Consider the following 27,723-nt stretch of genomic DNA (forward strand, 5'->3'; position numbering starts at 1 on the left):
TGGTTTATAATGATAGCCCCAATGAAAGCGTCTTTCTTCAAAGTTCTTAATGTGGTCTCACTGCGCCACTTCAGATTTTGTTGGTGTTTTCTTGCGATAAGATGAAATTGACTTACTTTTTTCTAATCTGCGCTTTTGTGGCCGCCTCTGTGGCCAGCGAGCCTAAGGTGAAGATCGGCATCAAGAAGCGCGTGGAGAACTGCACCCGGAAGGCCAAAAGCGGTGACCTGGTCCATGTCCATTATAAAGTAAGGGAACTTTTGTTTTTTGCCGGCCGGCAAACTTAACCCCGAATTTGGAAACCTTGTAGGGTTCGCTGCAGGATGGGACAGAATTCGACAGCAGCTATTCTCGCGGCACTCCCTTTTCCTTCACACTGGGCGCCCGTCAGGTCATAAAGGGCTGGGATCAGGGACTCCTGGGAATGTGCGAGGGAGAACAGCGGAAGCTTACGATTCCCCCGGAACTGGGCTACGGAGCAAGTGGAGCGGGCGGCGGAAAGATTCCCCCCAATGCGGTGCTTATCTTCGATGTAGAGTTGGTAAAAATCGAACGTTCAGGATCTGAAGAACTCTAGAATAACTCAATTATGCTAAATCGAAAGTTTACTTACAATCAAATTCATAGAGTGCATTCTCGGAGAATTAAAATATTTTTTTCAACGTTAAATTAAACATACCCTCATTATAATTTAAAACAAATATTCTTCGAAACATGTTTTTTTCTTTGTGGTGAAACAATATTAAAATCTCAATTTGTACTTCAATTTATTTATATTCTAGTTTTTCTAAATGCCACTCTTAGACCTATATAATAAAGAACGCCATTCTTTTGTACTCGGCAAAACTTGATTTATTGCAAAAGCCCCCTATTTTTGGCGCCTCAACCACGCCTCCACCTCGTCGAAGTGGCGTCGCATCAGCCTGTGCTTCTCCAGCGTACTGCTTTGGATGAAACGCTCGCCACAGGTGCCGCACACGAATGGACATTCGCCGGTGTGCTGCTGCAGGTGGAGTTTCAGATCCTTGGCCTGGCGGTAGCTCTTCTCGCAGTAGGTGCATTTGTGCGGTTTTAGGCCGCTGTGGGTGAGCATATGTCGTTTGAGCTTGTCGGAGCGGGCAAAGTCCTTGCCGCAGACGGTGCAGTGGAATGGCTTTTCGCCAGTGTGCATTCTTCGGTGCGAGGCCAGCTCCGAGTGCCGGGGAAAAGCCATCTCGCACAGATCGCACTTGTACGGCTTCTCGCCTGTGTGGCGCCGCATATGGGTTACCAGTGCCGCAGCGGATTGGGTCTCCATGCCGCAAAGGGAGCAGAGAAAACGCTTGACTGCCTCCTTGCGCTTGCGGTCACCGTTAACATGAACATCACGGATGTGGTTGTTCAGACGCGACTTCATCTGGTAGGTGCGATCGCAGTGTGGACACTGCAGCAATGGGACCCCATCCTCGGCGGCATCTTTTTCCAGGTCACCCGTACCAGTCGACCTCCTGATTCCAGTCAGATTGCTGGCGGACGAGTCGTTGTGCTGCAGGAGAATGTGCTGTTCCAGATTCTCTGGCCACATGAATTTGTAGGAGCACTTGTTGCAAGGATGCTTTTTTTCTGTACTGCTGCATTGACCCTGCCGGTGATGATCCATGATACTCTGAAAAGTTACCAACACATAGTTATATTGAAGATACATTATTCTTCACTTCTACACACCTTGGACACACACTTGAAAATGCAGTCATCGCATTCATGTGGCATTTTGTCGAAGCGGTGCATTGTCCGCTGATGCTGGATCATTTCAAATTTCCGCTTGCACTGCACGCTACACAGCTCGCAAATATAAACGGGACGACTTCCACCGCCCGGCTGCATCTCGTCCTCCGTCTCCGAATCCTCCAGCTGCAGCTCGAACCCAGACTCGTTTGTAATCGAGTAATTGTGTAGGGAGTCGTAGCTCTGGTGCAGAGACAAAGATAGCTTTAACTCAAGCTGGATGTGGGCCCTCAGATCCACGATGCGTTCAAAGTGCAGGTTGCACATGCGGCAGGTGATGCGCTTCGCTCCGTTTGGCCGCGAGGTGGCCGCTATCAAAGTCTCGGCCAGCGGAATGTCTTGCTCCCTAAGGCCGTGCCGCTTCAGGTGCTTTACCAGGTAGTCGTGTCGGTAGAACTTGCGACTGCACCACTGGCAAGGGATTAGTTTCGATTCCTCTGCATGTACGCTGAGCAGGTGAACAGTAAGCGATTTCTTTTTGTCAAAGACCCGTTTGCAATCGGGACACTCAAAGGTTTGATTCTGTAAAATGCATTTTAATAATGTGTTTGCAGTTTGTTATTTTTCGTACAAGAACTTACTGTAATCCTATGTTCGCGGAAATGTGTTTTAAGGTTGTGTTTCCATCGAAAGCGAAGCGGACATTTGTGGCAAAGAAACCGCTTCTGCGCATTCCTGCACTGTGACTCATTGTGATGCCGCAGTAGCTGCAGACTCACGAAGCGTCCATCACACCGCCCGCAGACATGAGGAGCCTCTGACCAACTATGGGTCTGTCGCTGGTGGTCATATAACTGATATTTTCGCGGGAATTTCTGCTGGCATAGTTCGCAGCTGTAGCTGCTTTTACGGCTTTTCTTTCGCCTTTTTTGTTGATCCTCGGGATCTCCGTCCAGATCACTGTCCGTCTCGGAACTATCCAGGTCCATTTCGTAGCCACTCTGGTTGGTTATGGAATAGAAACGCTGATAAATGCCCGCCGCCAGATCCTTTCGAATCAAGCTGATTAACTGCTCCTCTCCAAGGTCCTTAGAGTCTGGATAAAAAAGCTCTTGTGGCTCCACATTTGGCCGACCGCACAGGCTGACTATCTCGGGATGCTCCTCTAAATGTCGCCGCAGATCGGCAATCTTGTTGTACTGGCTCTGGCAGATCATGCACTCGATTAGTTTGTATCCGTGCGGCTTGCAGAGATTCAAATCCACCGCCTTCGCCTTCTTATGTTCGCTTATGTTTGCCGATCGCTTGGAGTTTCGGTGGACTTTCAGATGCGCCTCAAGGGCTTCGCTGCGGCTAAACTTGCGAATGCACAGGGAGCATGCAAAAGAGCGTGTTTCCTCGTTATGGACGCGCTTTTCATGCCTTTTAAGGAACTCGACTCGCTTGAAACTTCTCGGGCAGTCCTGGCATTTGAATATAGGCTTTCTACTTATCTTCCACTTTTGAATGCGCTTATACAGAGGCAGGTTATCCAGGGAGCTGCAAAGGTTGGTGATTAAGTTAATGCAACTGGGAGTTATCTATTCGTTACCCACTCTTCGTCTTCGAAGTCCGAAGCGTCATCCGTTGGTTTTTCAATGCTTGGCAGTCCCGTTTCCAGCTTCACCGTCTCAATCATTGTCAGAGGATCCACGGACTTCTTGCTCTCTACATCCATATCGTCCGGTTCCGGGAGTTCGGAGCAAGTAATGCTGACATCGTTGTCACCACGGTCCTCATCCTCGGTCTCTATCTTGACCTCCACATGCTGCTCGGCACATAACTCCATTGGCGTCTCCTGCAGGCAATCGGTGGCCGTTGGAGCAGCCCCATTTTTTAGATGCTTCATTAGCAACTCATTGGCGGCCAGCGCCTGCTTCACATAGCAATATGCACCCATCAATTTCTTGGTGCAGCCACTGCACAAACACTGTGGAAGTTTTTGGCTTCCGGTGGCATCCATCTGAAAGTAATGAAACATTTTCGGGCCAGCTATTTAACTAATTATCCCAGCTTTGTTTACATTGATTTCGGTCAGCTCGCACAGGATTTCCGAGAGCAGCTTGTCCGGATACTTTTTCGAGGGCGTGGCCAGCTTCAGAAGGTTGTCGGTGTCCGTAGAGTCGCAGGTGCGACAAATCACCGGCAGCTTCATGGCGAGGGCTTAAATGTTGGCCAACTAAAAGCCTTTTTAAGTATCTTCAAATCAACAATCAGAAAATCAACATTATTGATAGTATGACCTTAAGGTGCTGAATAAAAAAATGCAGATTTCACAATTGCAGAAAAATACCGAGTGGCTTAAAAATACTGGAATATGGGTGCATTTTGCAACAGTCACGGAATTATATATCACAACAAAAATTAGATCAAATAACAAGTTAATTAAAAATAATTACTGTATTAGTTTTTAATACTTATTGATTACTAATACAATTACACGATAAGTTGCAACGAACTTAAAAGTAGTATTTAAGAGTTATCTATTAGATTTCTAGTTAAATTTGAAACCGCGAAACATTCTCTGATATATGATTGGGCCTTTTAACTGAAAAGCCGATTTAAACTTTTGCTTTTATTTCGTAATATTCGGAAAATAAACAAATTTAATACACTACTATTATAAGTCCGTGTATTATCTGTTAAAATGGTGATTTGTTAGAAATCACAGTTTTACAATTGCTGCTAACGGCACCAAAACTTTTAATGTTAAATAATCTGTGTACTTTTATTCCTTTACATCTACGATAGAACGGGGTAAATTTGTTCTTTAGTCTACTTTGAAGCTTAAATTAGTTTGTGGCATGTGCGGGGTACCGTACACGAATTCCAATCCGGCAAACCGACACTAAGCCTCGATCCGATCCTCCTTCCTGCGATCCTAGTACTTTTTGATCGTCTTTCGGATAAGGGCCAGGCGCTGTTTGTGCGCTTCCGTAACGGCTGCCCGTTTGTAGGGACGCAGTTCGTCCGTCCCGAAGCCGGGTATCCACATGTTGTATTTGCGCTCGAAGTGCAGCTGGACGTCGCGCACTTCAATCTTGTTGGACTTCCGGTGCTTGGCAAAGGCGCTAGTCGACTTCACTGTGTCCTCGACAAAGTCGTCGATTATCTGGAGAAGGAGCTCCTCGACATCTTCATCCAGCTGCGTGGTGGTGTCCACCTCCCGCACGAGCTCCGTAAGACGCGGCTTGGTGAGCATCTGAAAGGGGTACACAGATATTTGGGATTAGGGGTATTCCGGAAGTAATCCCAAAGACCACGCAGCTTACGGGTGTGTTCTCGGAGCCGGCGCCGGATGCTGTGTGATTGGAAGTCTTGCTACCACCAGATGGGGTGCCCATGCCCGTGGCCAAACCGGAAGCCGGACCGCCGTTTTGCGAGGAGGAGTTGCTGTTGTTGGTCATCGGACTGTGCTGGGAGGGCGAGGCCATGGGTGGGTCGTGGTGGTGTCCGCTGCCGGACGATGTGGAGTTGTGGTGGTGCGGGTGGTGCTCGGCGTCGCCGTTGCTATCGAAAGTGGTAAAGAGATCCGACATTTCTTTTGGGTTTTTCTTCAGAGTCAAATCAAGTGGGTAATGGGTGCAGGGCAGGGTAGGTGTGGGTTGAAGAGAATGGTGGGTGGGTTGGAAGGATTAAGAGTGCAGAACCAAGGCCGAAAGCGTTATTGTACTTGTTGTTTTTGTGGTGTGCCGCCCTGTTTTCCCTGTGTGTGGGTGTGTGTTTAATTGCAAGCGAAATGAAAGTAAAAGAATAGTTGTTAATTTCATGTGTAGGCTCAAGTGTTAGGCGTTTTTCGTGTAAACTAAAATGCAGGATTGCCGCCATTCCAGGTTGCTAAAACCGTTGCTCTTAAACCAAACGACACTTACAATTATTGCGGTTTAAACACTGTTCTCTTATACTTAAGTTTTTCTTAATTTACTAAACAAAATAAAAATAAGCAGCTACAGCCCAAATCAAACAGTAATACCAGCTGTGGAAATCAGTGAAATCACCAACCGCAACTACTCCGGTTTGGTATATTTATGGTTTTGTGTTTTGCATATTTAGTATATTTTCGTAAATCGGTCACACCAAACTGGAGTTCAAAACAAAGACGGCGTATTATTTTGCAAATATCACGTAGATAAGGTATAGATTTTACTTATTAATTGTAGAACTACTGCGCAAAACCAAAATGGAAACAACAGTGGAAACCCAGGCTCCGGCTCCGGCTCCGGCTTCCGAGAATGTGGAGGATGTGGAATTCGTGGACATGGCGTTCACAAAGGAGTTGCGTAAAGCCACAAAAGATGTGCATAATCTAACAGATGTACTGGTTAACGCAAAGTTCGCTCTTGGTAGGTTGACCTATGTCCTACAAATATTTCTTACTGAATGTTTCCTTATTTTCATAGCCCTTTCGGATGACGAGGTGTGGTACGACGGGCTTTTGGCTTTCTATGAGCTGTATAAATTCTTCGAGACCCATTTGCCGGAACGTCTGCTGCCCAAGGAATTCTATAGAACAGCAGCGTTCGAGAGGGATTTCGACTACTTTTACGGGTCGAATTGGAGGGATTCCTACGAACCACGACCGGCGGTCAAGAAGTATCTGGAGCACCTCGAGAAGATTGCCGCCCAGAATGAGCTGCTGCTCTTTGCCTACTCCTACCAGATGTACATGGCCCTAATGTCCGGCGGACAAATGTTGCAGAAGAAGCGAATGATCGCACGCAAGCTCTGGATATTTTCCAAGAGCGATGATGAGGAGCAACAGAAACAGGCTGACAAGGAGGCCGACGTGGCGACCGCCAGGGCTGCCGATGCTTCTTTGAACAAAGACGACTTGGAGGCAAGGCCAATGCCCGCCCAAGTCACCATTTGTCCCCCTGGCTGCGAGGCAACATATTTTCCCGAAAAGGTATGTATTTTTCAATCAAGTGAGGTGAATTGCCGTTTAAAATTTTTTAAAACCTAATAACAATTGACAACATTCTTTTTAGATCTCTGTACTGAAGGCCAAGCTCAGGCGTGTTTTTAACAATCATTATGGAGCTTTTGACGATGATCTGCGTGCTGCTTTCATCGAAGAGAGTCGCAACGTATTCCGCTTCAATATAGAAGTAGTGCGGACAATCAAGGGCGTAAATCGTGCCAATCTTAGGAAGCTGGCTTTAGCTGTGATTTTCGTTTCTAGTATTGTTTTGGCCGTTAAGTTCGCCCTTAAGTAAGACAAGTTGCGAAAAGATTAATGTTAGCTTTACCTCCCTCTGATAGGTTAAAATTGTGATCACACATTTATTTAGTCGTTTGTTAAAACAGTAACAATTTCCTATGTACTGCTGATTTATAAATGTTATTTTATTGCTTCAGTCCGGTTTAAAAGTATTTATAAGGCTTTTTCAGCGGCAAAGGCGTCAAGTAATCCGCGTCTATTTATCCAAGGCATAACGCGCTCTATGTTGGCTCTGTAACGTTCGTTGCCAAAAAGCTCCGATCTCATAGTATCTCCTTCCTTACCATCCTTAAAAAGGCCGTCTGTGGAGAAATTATCATCTGCCTTGTTTAGGCAAATCGTTAAGGTGCTAAATACAGTTCCAGCAGCTAAATTAGAATCAAACGATGAATCAATAAGGTTTCATAAAGAGATTTACAAATTGTTGTGTAACTTACCATAAATAGGGTGCTCTAGCAAAATTATGTGCAGTTCCTTTAGAGAGGGAACAAATCCATTGTACTTTAACAATTTGGCATGCTCTTCTAAGTTTTGATGGTACCATCGAATAAGATAGTCAAACTGGTCGACTTTTATGTCCAGCTGAGTGGAACTCATTAAGAAGTAGTACAGATCCTGCGCTGGATTTCCGTATTTAGTGACTTGGTGATCTATAAGGAGGGTTTCCTTGACATGACCCTCTGAGTCGTATTGGAACATGATGTTGTTTATCCAAGCATCGCCATGATTAAGAACATTGAACTCTTTCTCATTGATTTTGGCGTCTTCGATTATTTTGTCAATATGGGACTCAAAAATAGCTGGCTGCAAAAAACGTGTTAGTTACTAAAGTACAAAATAATATATTATGAAATGTTACCAATTTGTGAAGATACTCCTCGACGCCTCCAAACTTGGACACTATTTCCAAAAAGGCTTTTTGCGATTGAGCAAACATAGGTTTGAAAACACAGGCAGTTTGCTCTGTGAACATACCATTGTTGTATTTAGGCGGGTAGGGTCCTTTGAGTTCCTTATATTTTAGAGATGCTGCATGCCATTGAGCCAATTTCTTTAATGTGCACTTGGTGTGTTCCAAGTCCATCCCCTTCATGCGATCGCACATCTTAAAGGCGCCAGTTTGCAGGTTCTCCAAAATAATATATTCAGCGCTGACATCTTTGCTAATGCGGAAGGACTTGGCACTAAAAGTAACCGGCAAGCCAGCATCCTTGTAGAGCTGCTCAAAGGCGGGCACATATGTGCTATACATCTCAATCTCCTTGGGAAACAGATTGAAGTCGGAGAAGTTGATCATGTCATTGGATGTTTGCACTTTCAGTATGTACGATAAGGACTTGGACCTGTTGTCTATAAAGGTAAGTTTTAAGGTTAAGATATATTTAATTTCCTAAGATGAATGAAATCAATCTTAACAATTTGAATGTTGTTACCTTTTAACTGCGCCTCTATATCAACCTTTATAAGCTTAGAAGCATAGTTGTCCCCAGGTTTCGTGGCCAGCTTCCAAGACCCGCTTATAATTTTCTCAAATTCAGGTTCGGTGGAGGTAATGATTTCCTTGAAGTCGCTAAATGTAAGCCAGTCCAGAATCTGATCAGGATTCTCAGGCTCCGATTGATTTAGTGGCTTCTGTGCGGGCTGAGCTGAGATTGGCTCAGGGCTAAAAAATGTATTATTTATTTTAGTGTTAAAAATATCATTTTCAATAATTTACCTGGCTTCCAGAAAACCTCGATTTTTAAGCCAAGGCAAAATTCGTTCAACGTATCCTTGATACCGCTTGTTGGCGTATAAAGTATTCTTAAAATTTACGCCTGCTTCGGTGTCCCCCAGAAAATTTTCAAAAGTCGCTGACTGGGTGGGGTCCAGAAGAACCACTGGCAGCACGGCAATGGTTGGGAATAGGGCCCATGCGCCGCAATTAATCAACTTAATGTGCAACTCCTTCAGCGAGGGCTGTCGTCCAGTAAATCCTAAAATATCCAAGTGCTTGGTCAACTGCTCGTGGTAGTGCCTGATGAAGAAGTCAAAGCAATCGAGCTTATAGTCTATGTGCACCGAGGTCATGATGAAGTAGAGCAGGTCCATGGCGGGAGTGCCGTATTTGGGATTCTGGAAATCGACAAAGGTCATGTCTACCACATCGCCCTTGGAGTCCACCTTGAAGAGCAGATTATTCATCCAGCAATCGCCATGGTTGAGCACATTGAACTCGGAGGGATCTATATCGCCAATCTTTATAAATTCCGCAGTAAGACCCGCAAGAACTTTTTCCTGAAATTAAATTAACATTCAACATTTTACTAGTCATCAAAGGAAAGTACTTACAAGAGTCTCACGATATTCTTCTCCGTTCTTAAAATTCTTTAGATTGGCCAGAAATGACGTTCTAAATGATCCCAACATTCCTTCCAGAAACGCTCTTATGGCATCCATGTTATTTCCCATCATGCCGTACAAGAATACATCGGGATAGGGTCCGTGCACTTGGACCATCATGGCACCGGCTGCATGAAACTGGGCCAGTTTCATTAGGGCAAACTTGGCTTGTTCGAAATTAAGGCATTCCAGGCGATTGAAGTTTTTAAATCCATTCTGGCCGAGATCGTTCATTAGCACCGTGTTGGCCAACTTGGGTTCCTTTGTGGAGTCCAATTTGAAAGCTTGTGGAGCGAAGGTGATATCCAGGCCCTTGGCCTTATAGAGCTCGTTCATTTTTGGCAGTATATCAATATAGGCCGCGTTCTCACTAGTGAAGAAATTGGCCATAGCCAACATTTCATTCATTTGGGGAGTGTCGTGGGCAACCTTCATCATGAAGGAGACTTGTTTGGCACTCTTATCTGCCAAAAAATAGAAATTAGCCTTTTAAATTATTAATGCTTTACACTTATATTTATTGCTTTACATCATTGAAATGCAGTTGAGTCGGCCAGTCAATGCCAATTAGCTTGAAAACAGCATTGTCATTGTGAACAGCCAAATCGACTATAAATGAATCGTAAAGTGCTAACTTATCGCAGACCTTCACAAAGAACACCCCCTTGGGCAAGATTGGGCCAAATTAATGTTATAAATAGTATCGGAGTAACCCCTTCCAATTACTCACCAGTGAGTTCCACATCTATGCTGATCCTCAGCATCTGAGTGGCATAGTTTTCTCCGGGTGCCATGGCGGGTTTCACCCGGAAACCGACTATCTTTGAGAAGTCAGCTATGTTCGCGGCTAGTAATTCTTCAAATTGCGTTTCATTTAGCCACTTGGGCCCCAAATTGACAGACTCCGAAGTTTTCACTTCAAAGGTCTGTTTTCTTTTTGATAACCGTAAACCCATCGTATAGTTATTGGTGTTTGAGTTTTTATAAATACAAGTCGCTATTTCGGATTCGCGTGTGTTCGACTAGGCGATCGACGGTGAACTGATGTTTGGCACACGACTGGGCTCTCTAGTTATGCATTTCTAGTCACTGGTTTATGACGCTAATAGCTCTTGCTATCAACTGCTTGTTATTTCATCAGTTTTCAGAGTTTTACGCGATTTTACAGGTAATCAGAATGAGCGATAAGCGTGAACTTAAACACTGCTCATTGATAGGAGTGATTAGGTTGATAATTTAAACTAACACATTTTAGATTTCCTTTTTATCACTGCATGGTTTTTATTTAATATTTGTATACCCTTGCAGAGGATATTATAATTTTAGTAAAAATTTTGCAACGCCAAAATAGTTTCTCAGTTTTAAAGATATCTAGATAAAACTTTTCAAAAGGTCTTCTTACAATTTCAGGTGGAATATATATAGGAACGGGATAGAAAATATAGCTTCATTAGTTTTATAATCGTTTTATTCAATAATTTATTTTTGCAATAGCTGCTAGGGTATAAAAACTTCAGCTTGCGGAAGTTTGCCTTCTTTCTTTTTTACAATCAGTTTAAATTCCTCAGGTGTGATTACTGGAAGATTAAGTCAACACTGTACAAATTGGGGAAGGGCAGGGAATTTTAAGCATCCTTAGATTTTTCCTTTGAGATATTAAACACATTAATTTTAATTCAACTTCGTTTATTTCCTATTAAATTGTTCAGATATTTACAAATATCAACAATTGTTTCATGGTTTCTTTCTATTTTATATAAAAAATATCACATTTAGGGTAGCTCTTTTAAGGATCAAGGAGGCCCCTCCTATTAAGCCAAGGCATAACCCGCTCAATATGGGCTTTGTAACGCTCGTTGCCAAGAAGCTGCAATCTAAATGCTTCGGATTCCGGCGTTTCGACGAAAAAGGCTTCAGGATTAAAGGCCTCGTCGGTCTGGTTGAGGCAAATGGTTAAGGTACTGATTACTGTGCCAACAGCTGCAAATTTATAATAATTTTATAATACCAATTGTTTTCATATTTGAATAATAACATACCGAAAGCGGGATGTTCTATCAAAATAGTGTGCAGTTCACTTAGAGAGGGTACAAATCCATTGTATTTCAACAAATTTGTGTGCTTCACTAAATTTTCATGATACCACCTGATCAGATAATCAAACTGGTCGACTTTGATATCCAACTCTGCAGAGCTCATAAGGAAGTAGTAAAGATCTTGAGCTGGATTGCCGTATTTAGTATTCTGATGATCCAGCAATAAGGTTTCCCTGAGATTCCCTTCAGAGTCGTATTGAAACATAATGTTGTTTACCCAGGCATCTCCATGATTGAGTACATTGAACTCTGCCTCATTGATTTTGGCATCTTCAATAATCTGGTCTACATGGTTGTCCAAAATCCATGACTAATTAAAAAATAATTTTAGAGTTAATACCTTAGACTTATCTTTAGAAATATATATTACCAGCTTGGGCAGATACTCCTCGGCGCCCTCAAACTTTCCAACAATCTCAATGTACGAATTCTTCGCCTGCGCAAACATATTATGGAATAGGTCTCTCGTCTGTTCAATATAAATTCCATCGCTGTACAGCGGGGTGTAGGGTCCATTGATCTCCTTATATTTAATGGAAGCCGCATGCCATTGGGCCAGCTTCTTAAGTGAGCTCTTGGAATGCTCCAGGTCCAATCCCTTCATGCGATCGGCCATCTTAAAGCCACTTGTCTGGAGATTCTCCATTAGCAGATATTCTTCCTTGACAGGTTTATTTAGCACGAATGATTTCGCACTAAATGTGATTGCCAAGCCGGCATCCTTATAGAGTTTCTCGAACGCAGGAACATATTTGCGATACATCTCCATTTCCTTGGGGAACATATTAATGTCGGTGAAGTTATCAACGGTTTTCGGTGGTTGCACTTTCAGTATGTACGAGAACGTCTTCACACTTTTATCTGTTGATATAATCAAGATTGTCTATATTCCTGTCATATTTATAGATTATCAATAATTTTACATACCTTTTAGTTGTGCCTGTATATCAACTTTAAGAAGTTTAGAAGCGTAGTTGTCCCCTGGCTTCGTTGCCGAACTCCAATCACCTCCCAAAATCTTTTCAAACTCGGGTTCAGAGGAGGAGATTATATCTTCAAAGTCGCTAACACTGAGCCAGTCTAATATCTGGTTGGAATTCACTGACTGTTCCAAAGACTGCGATTCTGTTAAGGTGGACTGAGTGCTAAGGGATGAAAATAATTAAAAACCAGATGACTAATTTTAGGATCTACTTACTAGGCCTCCAAGAGACCCCTGTTGTCCAGCCAGGGCAGAATCTTTTCGATGTAGCCCTTGTAGCGCTTATTGGCGTACAGGAGGTTCTTGAACTTGGTGGCATCTTCGTTGTCGCTAAGGAAATTGTCAAAGGTGGCTGACTCGCTGGGATCCAGGAGCACCACTGGCAGCACGGATATCGAGGGGAAGAAGGCCCAACTTCCGTACTTGTACATCAGCATGTGTAGCTCCCTAAGCGAAGGCTGCTTACCGGTGAAACCCAAGAGGTTCAAGTGCTTGATCAACTGTTCGTGATAGTGCCTGATGAAGAAGTCGAAGTAATCCAGCTTGAAGTCTATGTGCACCGAGGTGAGTAGAAGGTAGAACAGGTCCTGGGTGGGAGAGCCGTACTTGGGGTTCTGGAAGTCGACAAACACCATGTCTTCCACTTCCCCCCTAGAGTCGACCTTAAACAGCAGGTTGTTCATCCAGCAATCGCCATGGTTCAGTACATTGAACTCGGTGGGATCGCTCTTCATTAGATTTTCAAAGTCCAAAGTGATCTTCGAAAATGCTGCGTCCTAAAAACATATATTGATTTATTAAGTGCAATGTTTTTGATACATGTCGTGTAGAGACATACAAGCTTCTCCCGAAAGTCTTCGCCGTTCTCAAAGTTTTTTAGGTTGGCCATAAAAGCCGTCCGGAAAGAGGCTATCATTCCTTCGTAAAATGCCATCAAAACCTCCTTGTTGCCACCAAAAGCTCCATTGACGAACACATCTGCATAGGGTCCATTCACCTGAACATTCATGGCAGATGCCGCATGGAACTGGGCAAGTTTTTTCAGGGCAAACTTTGTTTGCTCCAAGTTGAGGCACTCCAGGCGATTTAAGTTCTTGAAACCATCCTGGCTCATATCATTCATGAGCACTGTGTTGGCTAAGTTGGGTTCTTTTTCGGAGTCCAATTTAAATGCTTTGGGTGCGAAAGTTATGTCCAGACCTTTGGACTTGTAAAGCTCCTCCAATTTAGGCAATATATCCGAGTAGACTGCATTCTCGCTGTTAAAGAAGTTGACCATGGCCAGCATTTGTTCCATTTGGGGAGTTTTATGTGGTACCTTCATCATGAAGGAGACCAGTTTGTTGCTCTTGTCTAGCGGAGAGATCGAAATAAAAAAACTAGTTATTTGATATAATTACTATACCATTTTACGTTTAGCATTGGCTAAAAGCTGGTTAGAAGTTAATTATTGTGGGACATGCACTTGCTATAATTGGAAAATGAACCAAACAGCAAGTATTTATTGTGTACTGGCTATAAATAAGTTCGAGATACTACTTATCGCCAAGTGTCTTAAATAAAAAGCCCTGCATGGATTTCGTCAGCTAGTTGAACCTTAACAAAATACTCACCAGTGAGTTCCACATCTATGCTGATCCTCAGCATTTGAGTGGCGTAGTTTTCTCCGGGAGCCATGGCGGGTTTCACCCGGAAACCCACTATCTTTGAGAACTGGGCGACATTTGCGGTGAGTAATTCCTCAAATTGCGTTTTATTTAGCCATTCTGGTCCCAAGTTGATATCTTCTATTGCCGGGATGGGTCTTGAAGCCTCTGATTGAGTGGGTGAACTCTCAATTTTCCCATTAGTTGACCGAGAACTTTTACTCGAGGCCTTCCTTTGTTTTTGTGTGCCGGCAGCGGCTACTTCATAGCTCTTTTTCGACTTGGAATTACGCAGACCCATCGTTAACTAAAACTCGCGAATTTTGTATGTCCGTTCAATTGCGGCAACGGCTGTGAACTGATGTTTGGCTTCCAAAGTTCCCCTAGTTATGTCGCTCAAATCGCTGTTGATAACATATAATTATCATTGTCGACAATTTTGCGCTCTAGAGTAGAACATTGTTTGAGTTAATTTAAACTGTTCAGTGAGTGGGTGTGACCCAGTCGAATCCAGCAGCAACTCAGTGATAACAGCCATTCAACTGATAAACTAACGCTCAAGCCTCAAATTCAATTTAGAGATAAAGGTTTATGAACTGATAATGGCATTGTCTAACGCTTTTGTTTATTTGCTTTCTAATATCAACAGTTTTTACATTTAATTGCGGACTTCAAAGGCGCCACGACGATGAGCCCAGGGAAGAATCTCCTTTTGGTGTCTAATTATGCGGGGGTTCTTGAACATATTGTTCCGGAACTTTTCTCCAGCAGATTCGCTGTCCATCAAGCTATCCATATTGGCATCATCACTGGGATCGACCAGCACAACGGGCAGGAGAATGCTTACGATGGGCAGAACTATTTAATAATATCATGGGATTATTTAATAATTCATGGAAACAGTTTGAATAACTCACTCCAGTCTCCGTGGGTAAAGATCGACTGATGTAGGCTCCTAAGTGAAGGCAGTGGTTTTGGATACTTCAGTAGCTTTAGACTCTCTGTGAGCTTTTCATGATAGTACTTGATTAGGTAATCAAATTGTGCTATCTTTATGTCCACATGAGTGGAAGAGAGGATAAAGTAGAGCAAATCCTGGGCGGGTGATGAGAACCGACTCATCTGCAGATCCACAAAGTAAGTTTCGGTCAGCTTTCCAGCATCATCATACTTGTACATGAAGTTATTGCACCAGGCATCACCGTGATTCAGCACACGGAACTCTCCTTCGATCTCGGGAGCAATGGCCTGGAACATGTCATCCGCTTGACTGCCATATGTCTCCTACAAAATAGTAATGGCTCAATAATTGCACCATTTAGCATTGATTGTTATTTGAGATCCTTACCACAGACTTCGCCAAATGGGAGGCATCGTAGAGCGGACACGCTTCGACGTAGGCCTTCGTTTGGTTTTCACGAAAGTCCTTGAAGTTATCCTCTTCGCTACACAGGTTGCGGTTGTACATTGCAGGATAGGCTCCCTTGAGCTCAAATCGCACGGCGGAGGCAGCATGGAATTGTGCCAGTTTCTCCAAAGTGGCCTTAGTGTGTAGCATATCTAGGCCATCCTGGCGCTTTACATTAATGAATCCCCGCTTTCCCAGATCCTCCAGCACGAGAAGCTCCTCTTCAAGTTTATTTTTTGACTCATAGTAACGGGGTCCAAAGGTAATTTCCTTTCCAGCCTCTCTGTACATCTTCTCGAACTCGGGAATATATTCTCCATATGTTTTGTGCTCCTTATCAAATACTTTCCAGGATGCTACATTATCCCGGTTGCCGGAGTTGGGCAAAACCTTAACCATATAGGAGATGATCTGCTGGGAGCCATCTAAAAGTTAAAATATTTGTAAAGAATAAGTGTACCCAAAAGAAGAGTTAACATTTAAAATTAAACATTTCAATATTTTTTTGCAATTTTTTAATAGGGAATTCTGTCAAGTAATTTTATTGCAACATTTCACTTACCAATTAGTTCCAGTTCGAAATTTGCCCTGAGAAGTAACGATGTATAATTCTCCCCATTTCCTGATGAGGGTTCCAATCTGTACGATTTGATTTTCTTAAGGTTCGGAAAATCGCGATCTATAAACTCCACGAACAACTGCTGATCCAGCCACGCCGGCAGCTTGTCTTTGGTGCTGTTTTCTTTGCTCCGAACCATTTCGTTCACCTGTTGGATCCGTAATTTGCGCCACTTTCAGTGCGGATGCCTTATATTGGTGAAATCAGTTATAGCTTTTCATTCAAAAGCTTTTGCTCAATTTCGTTTGTTGATTAAAGTCCGTAGCGTGGGAATGCTTTTCGATCAGGGTGGACCTGTTAGTTCAGTATGATGATAAGCTGAAATGTAAATAGTTGATCGTCAAGAAAAAAGTGCCTAATCAGTATTTCTAGCCAGAAGTTGATCTTGTTGCTTGCACACTGATGATCAGGTAAGTTAGAACTTTGCCCGTTCATTATTACGCCGCATTTTTTGTAGCAATAACTTGCAAAATGCGGGTTTGATTATTTCCTATGGTATTCTCTCCGCGTAGCTCTTATCAAATGTTTCCCTAGACAATCAAAAAAAGCTTTTGCATTTAGACGTGTGCTTGCATTTATTAGTATTTTGATAATGTTTATTCGCACATATACTAGAATGGTGATGTACCCTATAAAATGTGCATACATCGTTTATCTTATCTAAGATAATATTTATACAAATCTGTTAAGCTGATAAATGTGCATCTTATTTTGATTTATGCTAAGTAAATGCAGCTTAATCTTCTTCAATGTATCCGCGATTCTCCAGCCAAGGCAATAATTCTCTAATTTGCTCGCCGAACACTGGGTTCTTAAAGAGCTCATCAGTGTCATTGCTGCCAAAATCCGAGAGCAATATCGGCAGGATTTCCGTAGCAGACTCGAATCCTATTTAAAGTACAATAAGTTTACCATTAAACTATAGTATTTTAGTTGACCTACCCCAATGTCCATATTTTAGCAAATCCAATTGAAGATCCGTGAGACTGGTCTTCTTTCCTTGGAATTTCAAAAGTGTTAGATTTTCGATTAAATGGTCGTGGTAGAACTTCACATATCCGTCGAATCTGCTAGATTTTTCAGCTGGAGCCGTCAGAAGTAAGCTGAAAAGATCGTAGATAGCTGGACCATATTTTGCAGCGTGAAAATCACTAAACAGTGAATCCTTCACATTTCCAAAGGCATCGACTTGGATGAGTACATTATTTGGCCAGCAGGATCCATTTAGAATGACATTGAAGGAAGCTCTCGCATCCAGTTTCGCCTCCACTTTCACATACTTTTGAAACGATTTCTACGAATTTTTTAAATTACCAAAGAGTATATAAAAGTAGACAATCAAGAGTACCTACCACCTTATCTTCGTACTCCCTGGCGTCGTTTGATCGGAGACCCTCGTGAAACCTCATTTGGTATAAGCCCTTCAGTTCGTCAACCTCTCCATCCGATTTCAAGAGGTTCCCGAGCTTTGGAAGCTCCCTAAACTTTCCGGAATTCCTCTCTATATAGCAAGCTGTCCCGGCGTGATAAGCAGCCAGTTTCGAGAGTACTCCTTCCATGGCGGTTACGGACAAACCTTTGAGGCTATTGGCCACTGCATAGCCCTTGTTAAGGATGTATTCTAAATAGATTTGGTTGAATTTTTGATTTGTCTTGAAGACTGAAGGACTAAAGTGAATGCTCTTATCCGCATTTTTATAAAGCTCTTCCAGGGCGGGCAGCACGATTTCGTACATGTGACGCTCCACTTGGAAATCCCCTTTAATTGGTACCTTTAATCCAATTGAGAGCGATTCAGGCGACTTGATTAGGTAATTTACTTGTCGTTTCTTGTTTTCTAGGGTTAACATATTGGTAATTTAAAACGCATTGAAAATGTTTATAACTTCTTACCCGCCACGAGCACTTGAAGCTGAACACAAAGAGCGGGCTGGGACAGTTGAACCTCCCATTTACAACGAAGGGTATCGATTTTTCTAAACTCTGGAATCTCCTGCCTCACCAACCGTTCCAGATCCTGTTGATCTAGCCAAGCGGGCAAGGAAAGATCTTGGGAGAGCTGCGTTACCAGAATTCGGCTCGACATTCCGCTCAGTTCCCGATGGCAAACTAAACTTGGCCCGGTAACTTTGTGGCAACTTTTCCTATCAGTGTACACAAGAATCGATAAGTGCGTAGATAGAGCATGTTGGTTATATGATTGAAATTTATGAAGTCAGGCCAACATGATTGCCGGTTTTCAAGTTCTTAGATAAGTCAATTAGAACACAATACTAATTCGCAAAAATTTAGAATAGTTTGTTTAGTTCAGACTACTCGTCACACTTGCAAACTGTTCATTCGACAGTTAAGTAGCTCTGAAAACATCTGCTACATTTGCTGATAAATCCCATCTATCATGACCTAATATATATTGGGATCTGCCCTAGTTAGCCCTGCAAAAAGTGTCGAAAAATTGCGAAAAAATGACAGAATTTCTACCGAAATTCAATTAATTTGTCATAGCGATTTGACATACAATGGTTGAGGGGAGGGATCGGATAACCAATCTCAGTCGATGAATGAGCATTTTCTATGGGAAGAAGTTAATATACAGCACGTGGCAGGGTCTGAATAAAATATTTTAATATACTAAGCCAATTTCTCACACCACAGGTGACTGAAAGATCAACTCAAGGAGTTAAGATCGAGGGATATATAGCAGTGATAGCAAAGAGTTTACAAAAGCGCTAATCGCCGACACGTGAGGGCACTTTATAGACTGTAGACTGTGGTGAACAACCCCGAGGGTTAGATGTGCATATGGAAAGCGATCTAATTCGGCATGAAGTGTCACAAATTCATCAAAACATATTGTACACCAAACTACCAAAACATCGGCAACAAGGGGCGCAGTCAACCCCCAGGTAGCAGCCCACTTTCCGACTTCCGAGCCCGATGTCCGTGCAATATCCGTTCCGAATTAATTTGGTCTCCGGACGAGGGGCGCTAATCTGTTGGCAATGGGCGTTGAACGCAAAAATTCCTTGGTATTTAGACGGGAACAGGGAATCCCTCAAGTGTTACACTTGTTCCTGGTTAGGGGTTGCTACAATTGACTTTGAATTGCTGCCCTCCTTTTTGTTGCCTCATCTTCCCCCTGTGCGCATCAATTTATTAATAATAATTTCACGCTTTGTTTGCCTTGTCAAATTTTGTATAATAGTTTTCATTCTTTTTTCGGTTTCCGCTTAGCAAACCTTCCCGCTCTGTATAAAATGTGACTTCATCGAGGCCACCGAATGGTCGTGGACATGTGTTCCCCTCCAGCAGCTGCAAAGATTCGCACGCAAATCACGACATGGTTCGCTTTGGTTTGGGATACGTTATTCTTTTCGGAACAAGTGCGGGTTGCATTTAAGGGGATTATCAGGTGTATTTTGGTGGTACTTTTGACTTTAAAGCCACCACCAAATTAAGACAACTAATTTGTTTACCTATTAAATGGTAAACTGTATTAGATTATCTCCCAAATTGGTTTCTATGCTTTGTTTTCCATTTTCCAACCAACTGTTTTTTCATATTTCAAAAATTAAAAAAAGAATTAGAAAATGCGACAACCATCTTTTGGGGTACCCAATATCGAATTAAATTCATTTAGTTTTTGTATGTCAAAATTAGCAACTATTTATTAAAACTTTATGAGTGTTTTCTACTTAAGCCTAGATACAAAACTGAATAAAATCATACGAAATGAAAAATAAATGCAAAATATCGCAATCTTTATTATTTTGGGACAGAGATTTTCATTTCATATGTCAAATGTTTTATTATATGTCTCCCTTCTCCCTTTTTTTACAAATTATATGTCTTTCATGTACATAAACATTAAATATATAATAATTCCCAATAACAGTCCACACTTTTAGCATTTGTAAGCATTATTTATTATTGTTTTTTAAACAATCTTAAAGATTAACATTTTCTATCCATTTATATTTACATTGCATTACATTAAACCTAAATAGATCTGACAAGAAAAAGTATTTTTTTAAAAAACGTTCCAGAACTTATGTAGCTAAATTCCGAAGTCAGTTTAAATATTTTTATAACCGATTTTTTTTTCATTATTGCCTTAAAGAATATCTCTATGTCAAACTATGGTTGTAGGGCGAGGCAAAGTCGCGTTGATAGGCCGCTGCAGGATGCAAATGATGAGGATGGATGGCCGGCGGAGGAGCCTGATGGTGTCCATTCATGCTGCCGTAGACCTCCGACCGGGACTTGTGGGAGTTCGAGGGCGTGCCGCTGAGCAGCTCCGCCATGAATCCAATGTAGGTGATGGCCAGACGAAGGGTTTCGATGCGGGAGAGCCGCTTCTCGTAGGCGAAGGTGGGCACCTTGCGGCGCAGCTTATCGAAAGCCTCGTTCAGGTTGAACATCCGTCGGCGTTCGCGGATATTTGCAGCTCTTCTTTGGGCCATCGAGGCCACTCGGCGACGGGTCTTCTTCGAGGAGCTGGACGACCCGTTGGCCCTTCCATTTGTCGACGGACGCTGGGGAACCAGTGGAGTTACCTGCGAGCGCTGCCACAGAGCTGTGACATTGAAATTATATGTTTAATATGTCTTCCAAAACATTTCTCTTCGATATACTTACACAAATCGGAGCAGGGAAAACCGGCGATGAGCTCCTGATACGGCACAATGGGCGGCGGCGGTGCCTCCTGACCCCAGAGAGGCTGGAACGGGACCTCCGGCATGTAGGTGGGCTGGTCACTAGGATGCGGATGCTGCATGACTGACTGTCGAAATGGGTGGCTACTGCAATTGGAAGACCTTGGGTCTGTTCTGCTTGGAAGACTGTGTTGCAATAAATTCTGATTGTCCTCACGGGCTGCGAAGTCGGCTCGGTTCTGCTCCGTATTTTGCTTATTGGATTTTCCTCCCCGCAGGACAGCAGCATCTGCTTGGAGGCCATTTTGGATTGGCAACAGTTTGGCGCGTTGCGATTGGTTGTCCTTGGCTGAGGGTTGCTGAGCCGATTTCTGATGTTCCGACTTTTAAATTTGTATAGCTCCGGATCTTCCAATTAAAGTGGATTTCAATTTCCAAAAGGTAATATCTAAAACAGCAGAGCAAACTCTTAAAGAGAATTTTAATCTTTGTATGGCTTATATTTTTATGATTTGTATACTAAACCTAAAAAAGGTCAATAAATTAAAAATTTTTTTTTTTTTCTAATATTTGGCTTAAGGGGTATCTTTTATGTACTAAACCAAAAGAAAGTAAATACTGCGAATTAAAAAATCTTTAACCAAATCTATTCTATCTATTTCAAGTTAGTTTTGTTTGTTGTTTTTCAAGTTAGGAAATAAAAGTTCTGGTTTAAATAAAAACTCTATAAAGGTCCTTGAAAAAATCTCGCTACAATGGTTTGTTGAACAATTATGTTTTTCACGGCTGCAAGGATGGTATATCCCTCACACTTCCTTTTTTTATTATTTTTTTATTATCAAAGCAAGTTTATATTTTAAAAGTCCTTTCTCAAAATTCTTAGTCACCCCTCAAACCAAGGAAACGCTTGCGGTTATTGTATTGGTTGCTCAAAGTGTTCCCATTGCATCCGCGACACAAACCTTTTAAATACAATGAACCGGGTAATAAATGTGTAGTTCAAACAGGTTCTATATTCTTATATTCAATTTATAAATACAAAATGTACGTTTTGGTGTTTCTATCTCAATTTCCATTGAGTAAATACTAAAAGCTTTCCTTAGGTAAAGTATATTGCATAAATGTAGTTATTGAAGAAGTCATCTTGTCTTCAAAGTTCCTATCTGTTGCATGCATTTGTTTTTGTTTATAACTGACTTTCGGAGAATCGCTCTCTGCATTAAGCTCTCCTGCTGAATCGTGTTCCAGTGCACTTGCGCGGATAAGTTTACCGGCTTTCCGCTCCCAATCTTCAAGAGATTGTGATGTCCCATGGAGATGAAAGGCATTCCCCCAAACGGGCAAAGTATTTGGCGGCGTGGCAACAGGACAGCGTCCGAGGCTTAGAATGGAATGCGCTGACAGACCGAGGTAAGCCTTTGATGGGCATTTGGAGGTCTGATTCCTCGGGAGGTCGTACCCAGCATTTGGGGGATTTCATTGTCGCTAAACTTTTCAATGGGGCTGATTGGAAAAGGGGTGAACACGTCTTCAACTTTCGGTTTGCATTCGAAAGTTCGTTTTTAAGACTCCAAATGAGGATTCCAGTTTATTTATTTAGTTCGTTTTATGTTCTTCTGCGCCAGAGGAGTACTTCTCGAGGGTGCTTCATTGTGTCAATAGCCTGAAATTGGATATCAAGTGTCTTGGTTACTGTCAGAGAGATTGAGTGTCCCCCTCTTTGATGGCTAAATCTAGTCACGGGGGTCCTCTAATTGCAAATGCAAAAGATTCTGGGCAAAAATAGTTTTGAAATTTGCATTTATTTCGTTTCTAGCCATTAAACGGAGCCCGTTGGTGCGGTCTTAAAGAACAAACAAACTCCTTAGTAATCTTTCGATTTGTGCAAGCAAAAGGGAATTTAAGTAACAAGAAATGTCTTGGTCGATTTGTTTGTGTCTGCGTCTGAGCACTCGCCATGATTTATGCCCTCTGTGATGGCAAACTCTGCCAGCTAACATTATGAAAATGTAAAAATGCAAAAATATGAAAATGTGGAAATTTGAATTTTTTGCCCATCTCACAGCGCTTTCTGCACATTTCCTAATTTTCCACGCAAATGCATTTTATTTATTACGCAATTTGGGGATTTGTACTCGCAGCCACAATTGTGAGGACATGAAAGCGCTTAGACTCCGGTGCGTTAAACGAGGCATTAGCCCCAGTGGATTAAGGTTAATACCACACAATGTTCCTGAGACGACAGCTTTGTACACCGAGGCGTATACGGGATATCCCAAGGCAAAACTCCAGCTATTTACTGAAATAAGTTACAACACAAATTATAGTCAGAATTATTGAAATTTAAAACTCTTTATTAAACTATTAAGTTTAATAAATAATTTAAGTAGTTTTTTCCATAAATAGCTTTTAAGAAATCAAAGAAAAGTTGAGTTTTAGTAAACAAAATCTTTATATTTATTTTAGCTCGATTTCGAGCATGATTAGCATGATTTCGAAATTTGATTTAAGAAACAAATTATAAATACTAGACGAACAGATGACAGGTATTCGAAATTTTCGGTAATCATGGCAAGACATCGAATTCTCGGCTCAATCCTTTCCAGAGCTCAGGCACTGCGCAAGTACGGGTCGTCATTCGTGCAGAGCACCCGACTGGAGTACGTTTCCTACAGCACTCCGCGCAATCAAATGGAGGCGCCTCCAATTGTGGTGATGCACGACCTCAACCTTTCGCTGGAGTCCTGGCGCCAGGTGGCCAGCAATCTGAGTCAGGAGGGTCTGCGCCAGGTGATCACAGTCGATGCCCGGAACCATGGCATTAGTCCGCACATATCCGGACACTCGCCGATGCACCTGGCCGCCGATGTGGAGGCCTTGATGTCCCACCAGAGCCTGACCAAGATCGTGGCACTGGGACACGGAATGGGCGGCCGGGCGATGATGACACTGGACCTCACCCAGCCGCAGCTCGTGGAGCGGGTGATCCTGGTGGACATTACCCCGGCGCCGGTGCCCAGCAACTTCTATCTCACCCGGCAGGTCTTCGAGATGATGCTCCAGGTGGCACCCACTATTCCCTCGACCATGTCCCTCTCCGAGGGTCGCTCGTTCATCCTCCCACTTTTCCAGGATGTGGTCCAAGATGTGTCCGAACTCCAGCGAGTGGTCTACAATCTGCGCAAAATGCAGGACGAAACCTTTGGCTGGGCCGTGAATCCACAGGCGGTGCTCAGTTCCTGGTCGGATCTGATGATCGACTACGAGGCCACCCTGGGCGGACTGAGTCCCTACATGGGCGAGGTGCTCCTCATCGCCGGTTCCCAGTCGGAGTTCGTGACCTCGTCCAGTATCGCCGTGATGCAGAGGTACTTCCCGAACACGGTGGTGCAGATTCTCGACGCGGGACATTGTGTGTACGAGGATCAGCCGGAACAGTTTGTGGAACTGGTCGTGGAGTTTACGCAAACATGCTTAGTATGCTAAAGAATCGTTTCTATTGAAGGAGCTTAAGCAGCTCCTTTTTACCCATTTTTTTATTGGAATTGGACCATTGAATCCTGTTGAGTGAGTGCTGAAATTTCAGCTTTCAATACACTCCACAGATAATTGCGCTGTCAGCACAATGGAAACCGCAGAAAAGGGGTGAATGGCAGGGCGATTTGTAGAGCTGCAGCCAAAATCGATGGGAAATCAACGTGGCAGCCAATCGAACCGATACCCGATACTCGACTCAGGTGCTCCAAGGAGCCAGAAGGATTGGGACACAAAGAACAATCCCTCACCCCGCCAATTTGCCAATAAGGCAGCTTGGGGGTGAGGCGAAATGCGCCACAATGCGATACAATTTAGATTTATATGCTTTGTCTGATTTATTTGTGTTGGACGTGTGGGCGATGGAGACGTCTGACTGGCTTTTGTGTCTGCCTGTGCTTCAAATGTCGATAATCTGTGAGTGGAGTGTGGGCTAGTGGGCCACTCCTCCTTCGACCACCTTTCTACTTTGTATTTTCGCTGAAATTGAGTCATGACTGAGATTTGAATGTGCAAGTGTACACAGGAAAGCCTTGAAGTTGTTTATCCGAAACCCTTGTCCTGGTGCCTTTGTTCTGGCTATAATGAGGATTACGTGAAATTTCATTATGCTGCGTAATAAATAAGTAGCAAGTCAAATAAACAGGGACTAGCAAACACGCTCCCACACATTCCGCAAATGCAGGGGAATGTACACGAACATTTCAAATGGATGTACGGTCGGAAACCATATTAAAATTTAGACACGTACACGTTTTATTGCTTGTTATTTTGTGTCTGTGCGCCAGCTGCATGAACCCCAAAAGCTGGGGAACTCAACTAGTCTGGATTTCTGGGCTTATGCTCAAATGAGTCGCGTAAAACTATATGGGACTACTCAGGGCCTTGACCTTAAATATTCTGGGACACTAATGCTGGATTTCTTTAACTTGACCGCGAAGAACTGGAGTAAATTGCCCAATATATAAAAAATTGTTGACTTAAATTATAATTAGTACAGTAAAAGATAACAATGGAAAAATTATTGCTTTTAGGCACAAAAAGCCATTTTTAATTTTATAATAAATCCCGCTTTCATATGATTTGGTTTTATTGAAGGAATAAACAATAGAATTTTTATAATAAAATTGCTGTTTTCAGCTATTAAGTTGACTCAGTAAGTTGACTCGTGAGTTAATTCCTTTAAAAATTGCAGTCGGTAACCAAGATTTGTTCTGTGGAAATACAGTAAAGTGTGAAGGCAGCATGACAGTTAACCCCTTAATTGCATCCAGCCAATCGCAGCCTATAATGAATGCACGCAATCTGTCTCAATTAAATGTGAATTACATTTTATGAATATTGATTTTCACCTCCGCTCGTGCGTCTCCATTAATTGGACTTTGGACTGGGTACTTCACTCGAGGGGTTGAACTCGATATCCAATGCACCTTCCGATTCGTGTCAGTTTATTCAGGGAGATTGCTGAGCTGTGCTGCGTGTTTGCTTTGCCTCGACTGGCAGCCAATTCATTAGCTGTTCCTTCGCTCCAAACGGAGCCAAAGACAACATGAATGCTGCAGTGTGTGCACGGAGGATGCTGATGAAGAAGATTCCCCGTCATCCAGTCATACAATGGCCATATCCCATTGCTGCTTATATTCCAGGCCAATTTCTCTGCTGCGCTTTTGTCTTTTCAATTACGGACCAGCTTCAGAGTCAAACTTTTGTGCAATTATCCATCCTGCAAGACAATTTACCCTGTCTCAATTTTTATGAGCGCACAAAGTTTCCAACGGAATAATAACTTTTACAGCAACAGTTTCCATTTCGCACTGGCTCTTGTTGTTCTCCCTTCAAGACGGTTGATTTTTAATTTCTTGTCGGTGGTTGCAGGGTTCGGTACTTTTCGTTCTAGGGAAGACTTTGACGGGTTAAAGTAAAAGTTAGTTGGCAGAAAATAAAGCTGCCTTAGACGCTGACCTAATGAGCGTTGTACGCGCCCTCTCCCATCGCGATGAAATTGACACCCCGGCGAGGGCTGCTAATGAAGCCGGGCTTCCGTCCAGGACACCGGATCCCAGATCCTGGAATCGGGCGATAAGGTCAGCGTTCTTGCTCGTAAAGTGGCGGCCATAAAAGCGAATGGGTGGCGAGCTGGCGACAAACGGGGCAGTTCCGTTTGTCAGGGTCCGGGACTCGGTGAAAGTCCGGGAATGAGTGAAAGTCCGGGTCCGAGATATTAATAAACATGTCTTCAGTGTCCACGCTCCGGTGGCAGGGCATTATTCTTGGCTCCGCCAGTTTCGGCGGGGCCTTTGTGGGGTTAATGAGGTCGGTCATTAGTGGGGTAATTGCCAGCTAATTGGCTTGATGAGTGCCAGCCATCTTGATTGGCTTCGTTTAACTCTTGCTTCCAAATAATACGAGCCTAAGTTTCACATCTATTCAGGACATCGGCAGGAATCTCTTAAATTAATTTAAGCAGCTTTACGAACGAAAGGAGGGACTTCACTGTGAAATGTAATCAAACTTTGCTGATTAAAGTGAAAATGGGCAAAAATTATGAATCAATATTGCGCAGATGGAAAGCGAAGTGCAAAGTCATCAATGAACTACACAAGTGGTTGGGTGTGGAGCGGTGCAACGTTCAGTATTAGCCGCCAATCACGAAAATTTGCATAGTTTTCTCTGTGTGGCAGCAGACTCCCGTGGTAGTAGTAGTTCAGATTCAGATTCATCAAAAAGGTGAGGATGAAAACGTTCACGCCAGTGGATAGTAATATTGCCTTTTTACTTTTGTTATCAAACCATTTCGTTCATTAAATGCAGATAATTAAATCCAATTAATTCACCTGTTTTGTTTTTCTTTTTACCTTCGCAGGGGTCTTATAATTTGGTAAAAAGTTTAGCTATTATGCTATAATTTGAAATCGGATGTCTTTAGGAAAAATTATGAGCTTAGAAGAGAAGTTTCTGGACTCTTTTCTACAAAGCCATTTTTTCAAAATTCGAAAAGGGGTAACACTATAAAAATGATGAAAAATCGACCCAAAATTACAAATTGAATTGAGTATTCAGTTTTTTAGAGAATTCAACCACAATCATTTTGAAGTATGCCACTTTGAAATCGGATGTCGGTAACAAAAGATATGGGCTTAGAACTGCAGTTTTTGGACACTTTTCTGCAAAGCCAATTTTTCAAAATTCGAAAAGGGGTAACACCATAAAAATGATGAAAAATCGACCCAAAATTACAAATCAAACTGAGTATACAGTTTTTTAGAGAATTCAACCACAATCATTTTGAAGTATGCCACTTTGAAATCGGATGACTTTAAGAAAAGTTATGGGCTTAGAACTGCAGTTTTTGGACACTTTTCTGCAAAGCCATTTTTCCAAAATTCGAAAAGGGGTAACACTATAAAAATGATGAAAAATCGACCCAAAATTACAAA

At 42.7% G+C, this 27,723-nt stretch overlaps 10 protein-coding genes across 13 annotated transcripts; 3 read left to right on the plus strand and 7 right to left on the minus strand.

Moving 5' to 3' along the window:
• The first annotated feature begins 54 nt into the window (after nt 1-54).
• On the plus strand, nt 55-836 carry LOC108045493 (peptidyl-prolyl cis-trans isomerase FKBP2). The gene is made up of 2 exons (XM_017124840.2): nt 55-248; nt 311-836. Exons 1-2 carry the CDS (start codon nt 102-104, stop codon nt 575-577), a joined length of 414 nt encoding a protein of 137 aa, XP_016980329.1. The 5' UTR covers nt 55-101; the 3' UTR covers nt 578-836.
• On the minus strand, nt 749-3,980 carry LOC108045492 (zinc finger protein 420). Its single transcript, XM_017124839.2, has 5 exons — nt 3,767-3,980; nt 3,300-3,706; nt 2,346-3,243; nt 1,705-2,286; nt 749-1,645 (listed from the first exon to the last, which is right to left on the minus strand). Exons 1-5 carry the CDS (start codon nt 3,896-3,898, stop codon nt 869-871), a joined length of 2,796 nt encoding a protein of 931 aa, XP_016980328.2. The 5' UTR covers nt 3,899-3,980; the 3' UTR covers nt 749-868.
• Nucleotides 3,981-4,444: 464 nt separating this feature from the next.
• Nucleotides 4,445-5,726, minus strand: LOC108045468 (transcription initiation factor TFIID subunit 12). 2 transcript variants are annotated; one of them, XM_017124799.2, is made up of 3 exons: nt 5,616-5,726; nt 5,016-5,253; nt 4,445-4,945 (listed from the first exon to the last, which is right to left on the minus strand). In XM_017124799.2, the coding sequence occupies exons 2-3, from the start codon at nt 5,175-5,177 to the stop codon at nt 4,625-4,627; spliced, it is 483 nt and encodes a 160-aa protein (XP_016980288.2). In that variant the 5' UTR covers nt 5,178-5,253; nt 5,616-5,726; the 3' UTR covers nt 4,445-4,624. The 2 variants fall into 2 exon arrangements, with proteins under 2 accessions (XP_016980288.2, XP_016980287.2); XM_017124798.2 differs by having other exon boundaries at nt 5,016-5,449.
• Nucleotides 5,727-5,813: 87 nt separating this feature from the next.
• Nucleotides 5,814-7,100, plus strand: LOC108045507 (heme oxygenase). Of its 2 annotated transcripts, XM_017124854.2 has the most exons (4): nt 5,814-5,847; nt 5,904-6,086; nt 6,144-6,649; nt 6,732-7,100. In XM_017124854.2, the coding sequence occupies exons 2-4, from the start codon at nt 5,924-5,926 to the stop codon at nt 6,957-6,959; spliced, it is 897 nt and encodes a 298-aa protein (XP_016980343.1). In that variant the 5' UTR covers nt 5,814-5,847; nt 5,904-5,923; the 3' UTR covers nt 6,960-7,100. The 2 variants fall into 2 exon arrangements, with proteins under 2 accessions (XP_016980343.1, XP_016980342.1); XM_017124853.2 differs by having other exon boundaries at nt 5,820-6,086.
• Nucleotides 7,066-10,393, minus strand: LOC108045506. Its single transcript, XM_017124852.2, has 7 exons — nt 10,077-10,393; nt 9,296-9,810; nt 8,682-9,241; nt 8,398-8,627; nt 7,824-8,314; nt 7,402-7,768; nt 7,066-7,332 (listed from the first exon to the last, which is right to left on the minus strand). The coding sequence occupies exons 1-7, from the start codon at nt 10,300-10,302 to the stop codon at nt 7,118-7,120; spliced, it is 2,604 nt and encodes an 867-aa protein (XP_016980341.2). The 5' UTR covers nt 10,303-10,393; the 3' UTR covers nt 7,066-7,117.
• Nucleotides 10,394-11,047: 654 nt separating this feature from the next.
• LOC108045504 lies at nt 11,048-14,434 on the minus strand. The gene is made up of 7 exons (XM_017124851.2): nt 14,038-14,434; nt 13,263-13,777; nt 12,641-13,200; nt 12,370-12,587; nt 11,813-12,303; nt 11,386-11,752; nt 11,048-11,326 (listed from the first exon to the last, which is right to left on the minus strand). Exons 1-7 carry the CDS (start codon nt 14,369-14,371, stop codon nt 11,133-11,135), a joined length of 2,679 nt encoding a protein of 892 aa, XP_016980340.2. The 5' UTR covers nt 14,372-14,434; the 3' UTR covers nt 11,048-11,132.
• Nucleotides 14,435-14,658: 224 nt separating this feature from the next.
• LOC108045513 lies at nt 14,659-16,255 on the minus strand. Its single transcript, XM_017124875.1, has 4 exons — nt 16,041-16,255; nt 15,419-15,903; nt 14,988-15,354; nt 14,659-14,928 (listed from the first exon to the last, which is right to left on the minus strand). Exons 1-4 carry the CDS (start codon nt 16,234-16,236, stop codon nt 14,729-14,731), a joined length of 1,248 nt encoding a protein of 415 aa, XP_016980364.1. The 5' UTR covers nt 16,237-16,255; the 3' UTR covers nt 14,659-14,728.
• Nucleotides 16,256-16,671: 416 nt separating this feature from the next.
• On the minus strand, nt 16,672-18,237 carry LOC108045512. Of its 2 annotated transcripts, none has more exons than XM_017124874.2 (4): nt 17,991-18,237; nt 17,450-17,934; nt 17,040-17,376; nt 16,672-16,985 (listed from the first exon to the last, which is right to left on the minus strand). In XM_017124874.2, the coding sequence occupies exons 1-4, from the start codon at nt 18,181-18,183 to the stop codon at nt 16,834-16,836; spliced, it is 1,167 nt and encodes a 388-aa protein (XP_016980363.2). In that variant the 5' UTR covers nt 18,184-18,237; the 3' UTR covers nt 16,672-16,833. The 2 variants fall into 2 exon arrangements, with proteins under 2 accessions (XP_016980363.2, XP_016980362.2); XM_017124873.2 differs by having other exon boundaries at nt 17,040-17,391; nt 17,991-18,234.
• Nucleotides 18,238-20,221: 1,984 nt separating this feature from the next.
• On the minus strand, nt 20,222-20,959 carry LOC108045472 (protein Fer3). Its single transcript, XM_017124802.2, has 2 exons — nt 20,736-20,959; nt 20,222-20,673 (listed from the first exon to the last, which is right to left on the minus strand). Exons 1-2 carry the CDS (start codon nt 20,872-20,874, stop codon nt 20,225-20,227), a joined length of 588 nt encoding a protein of 195 aa, XP_016980291.1. The 5' UTR covers nt 20,875-20,959; the 3' UTR covers nt 20,222-20,224.
• A 2,351-nt stretch (nt 20,960-23,310) lies between these two features.
• Nucleotides 23,311-25,005, plus strand: LOC108045471 (protein ABHD11). The gene has a single exon (XM_017124801.2). The coding sequence runs from the start codon at nt 23,321-23,323 to the stop codon at nt 24,236-24,238; it is 918 nt and encodes a 305-aa protein (XP_016980290.1). The 5' UTR covers nt 23,311-23,320; the 3' UTR covers nt 24,239-25,005.
• Nucleotides 25,006-27,723: the final 2,718 nt, after the last annotated feature.

This window comes from Drosophila rhopaloa, unplaced genomic scaffold (assembly GCF_018152115.1).
Source record: "Drosophila rhopaloa isolate 14029-0021.01 unplaced genomic scaffold, ASM1815211v1 contig_178, whole genome shotgun sequence".
NCBI classification, from domain to species: Eukaryota; Metazoa; Arthropoda; class Insecta; order Diptera; family Drosophilidae; genus Drosophila; species Drosophila rhopaloa.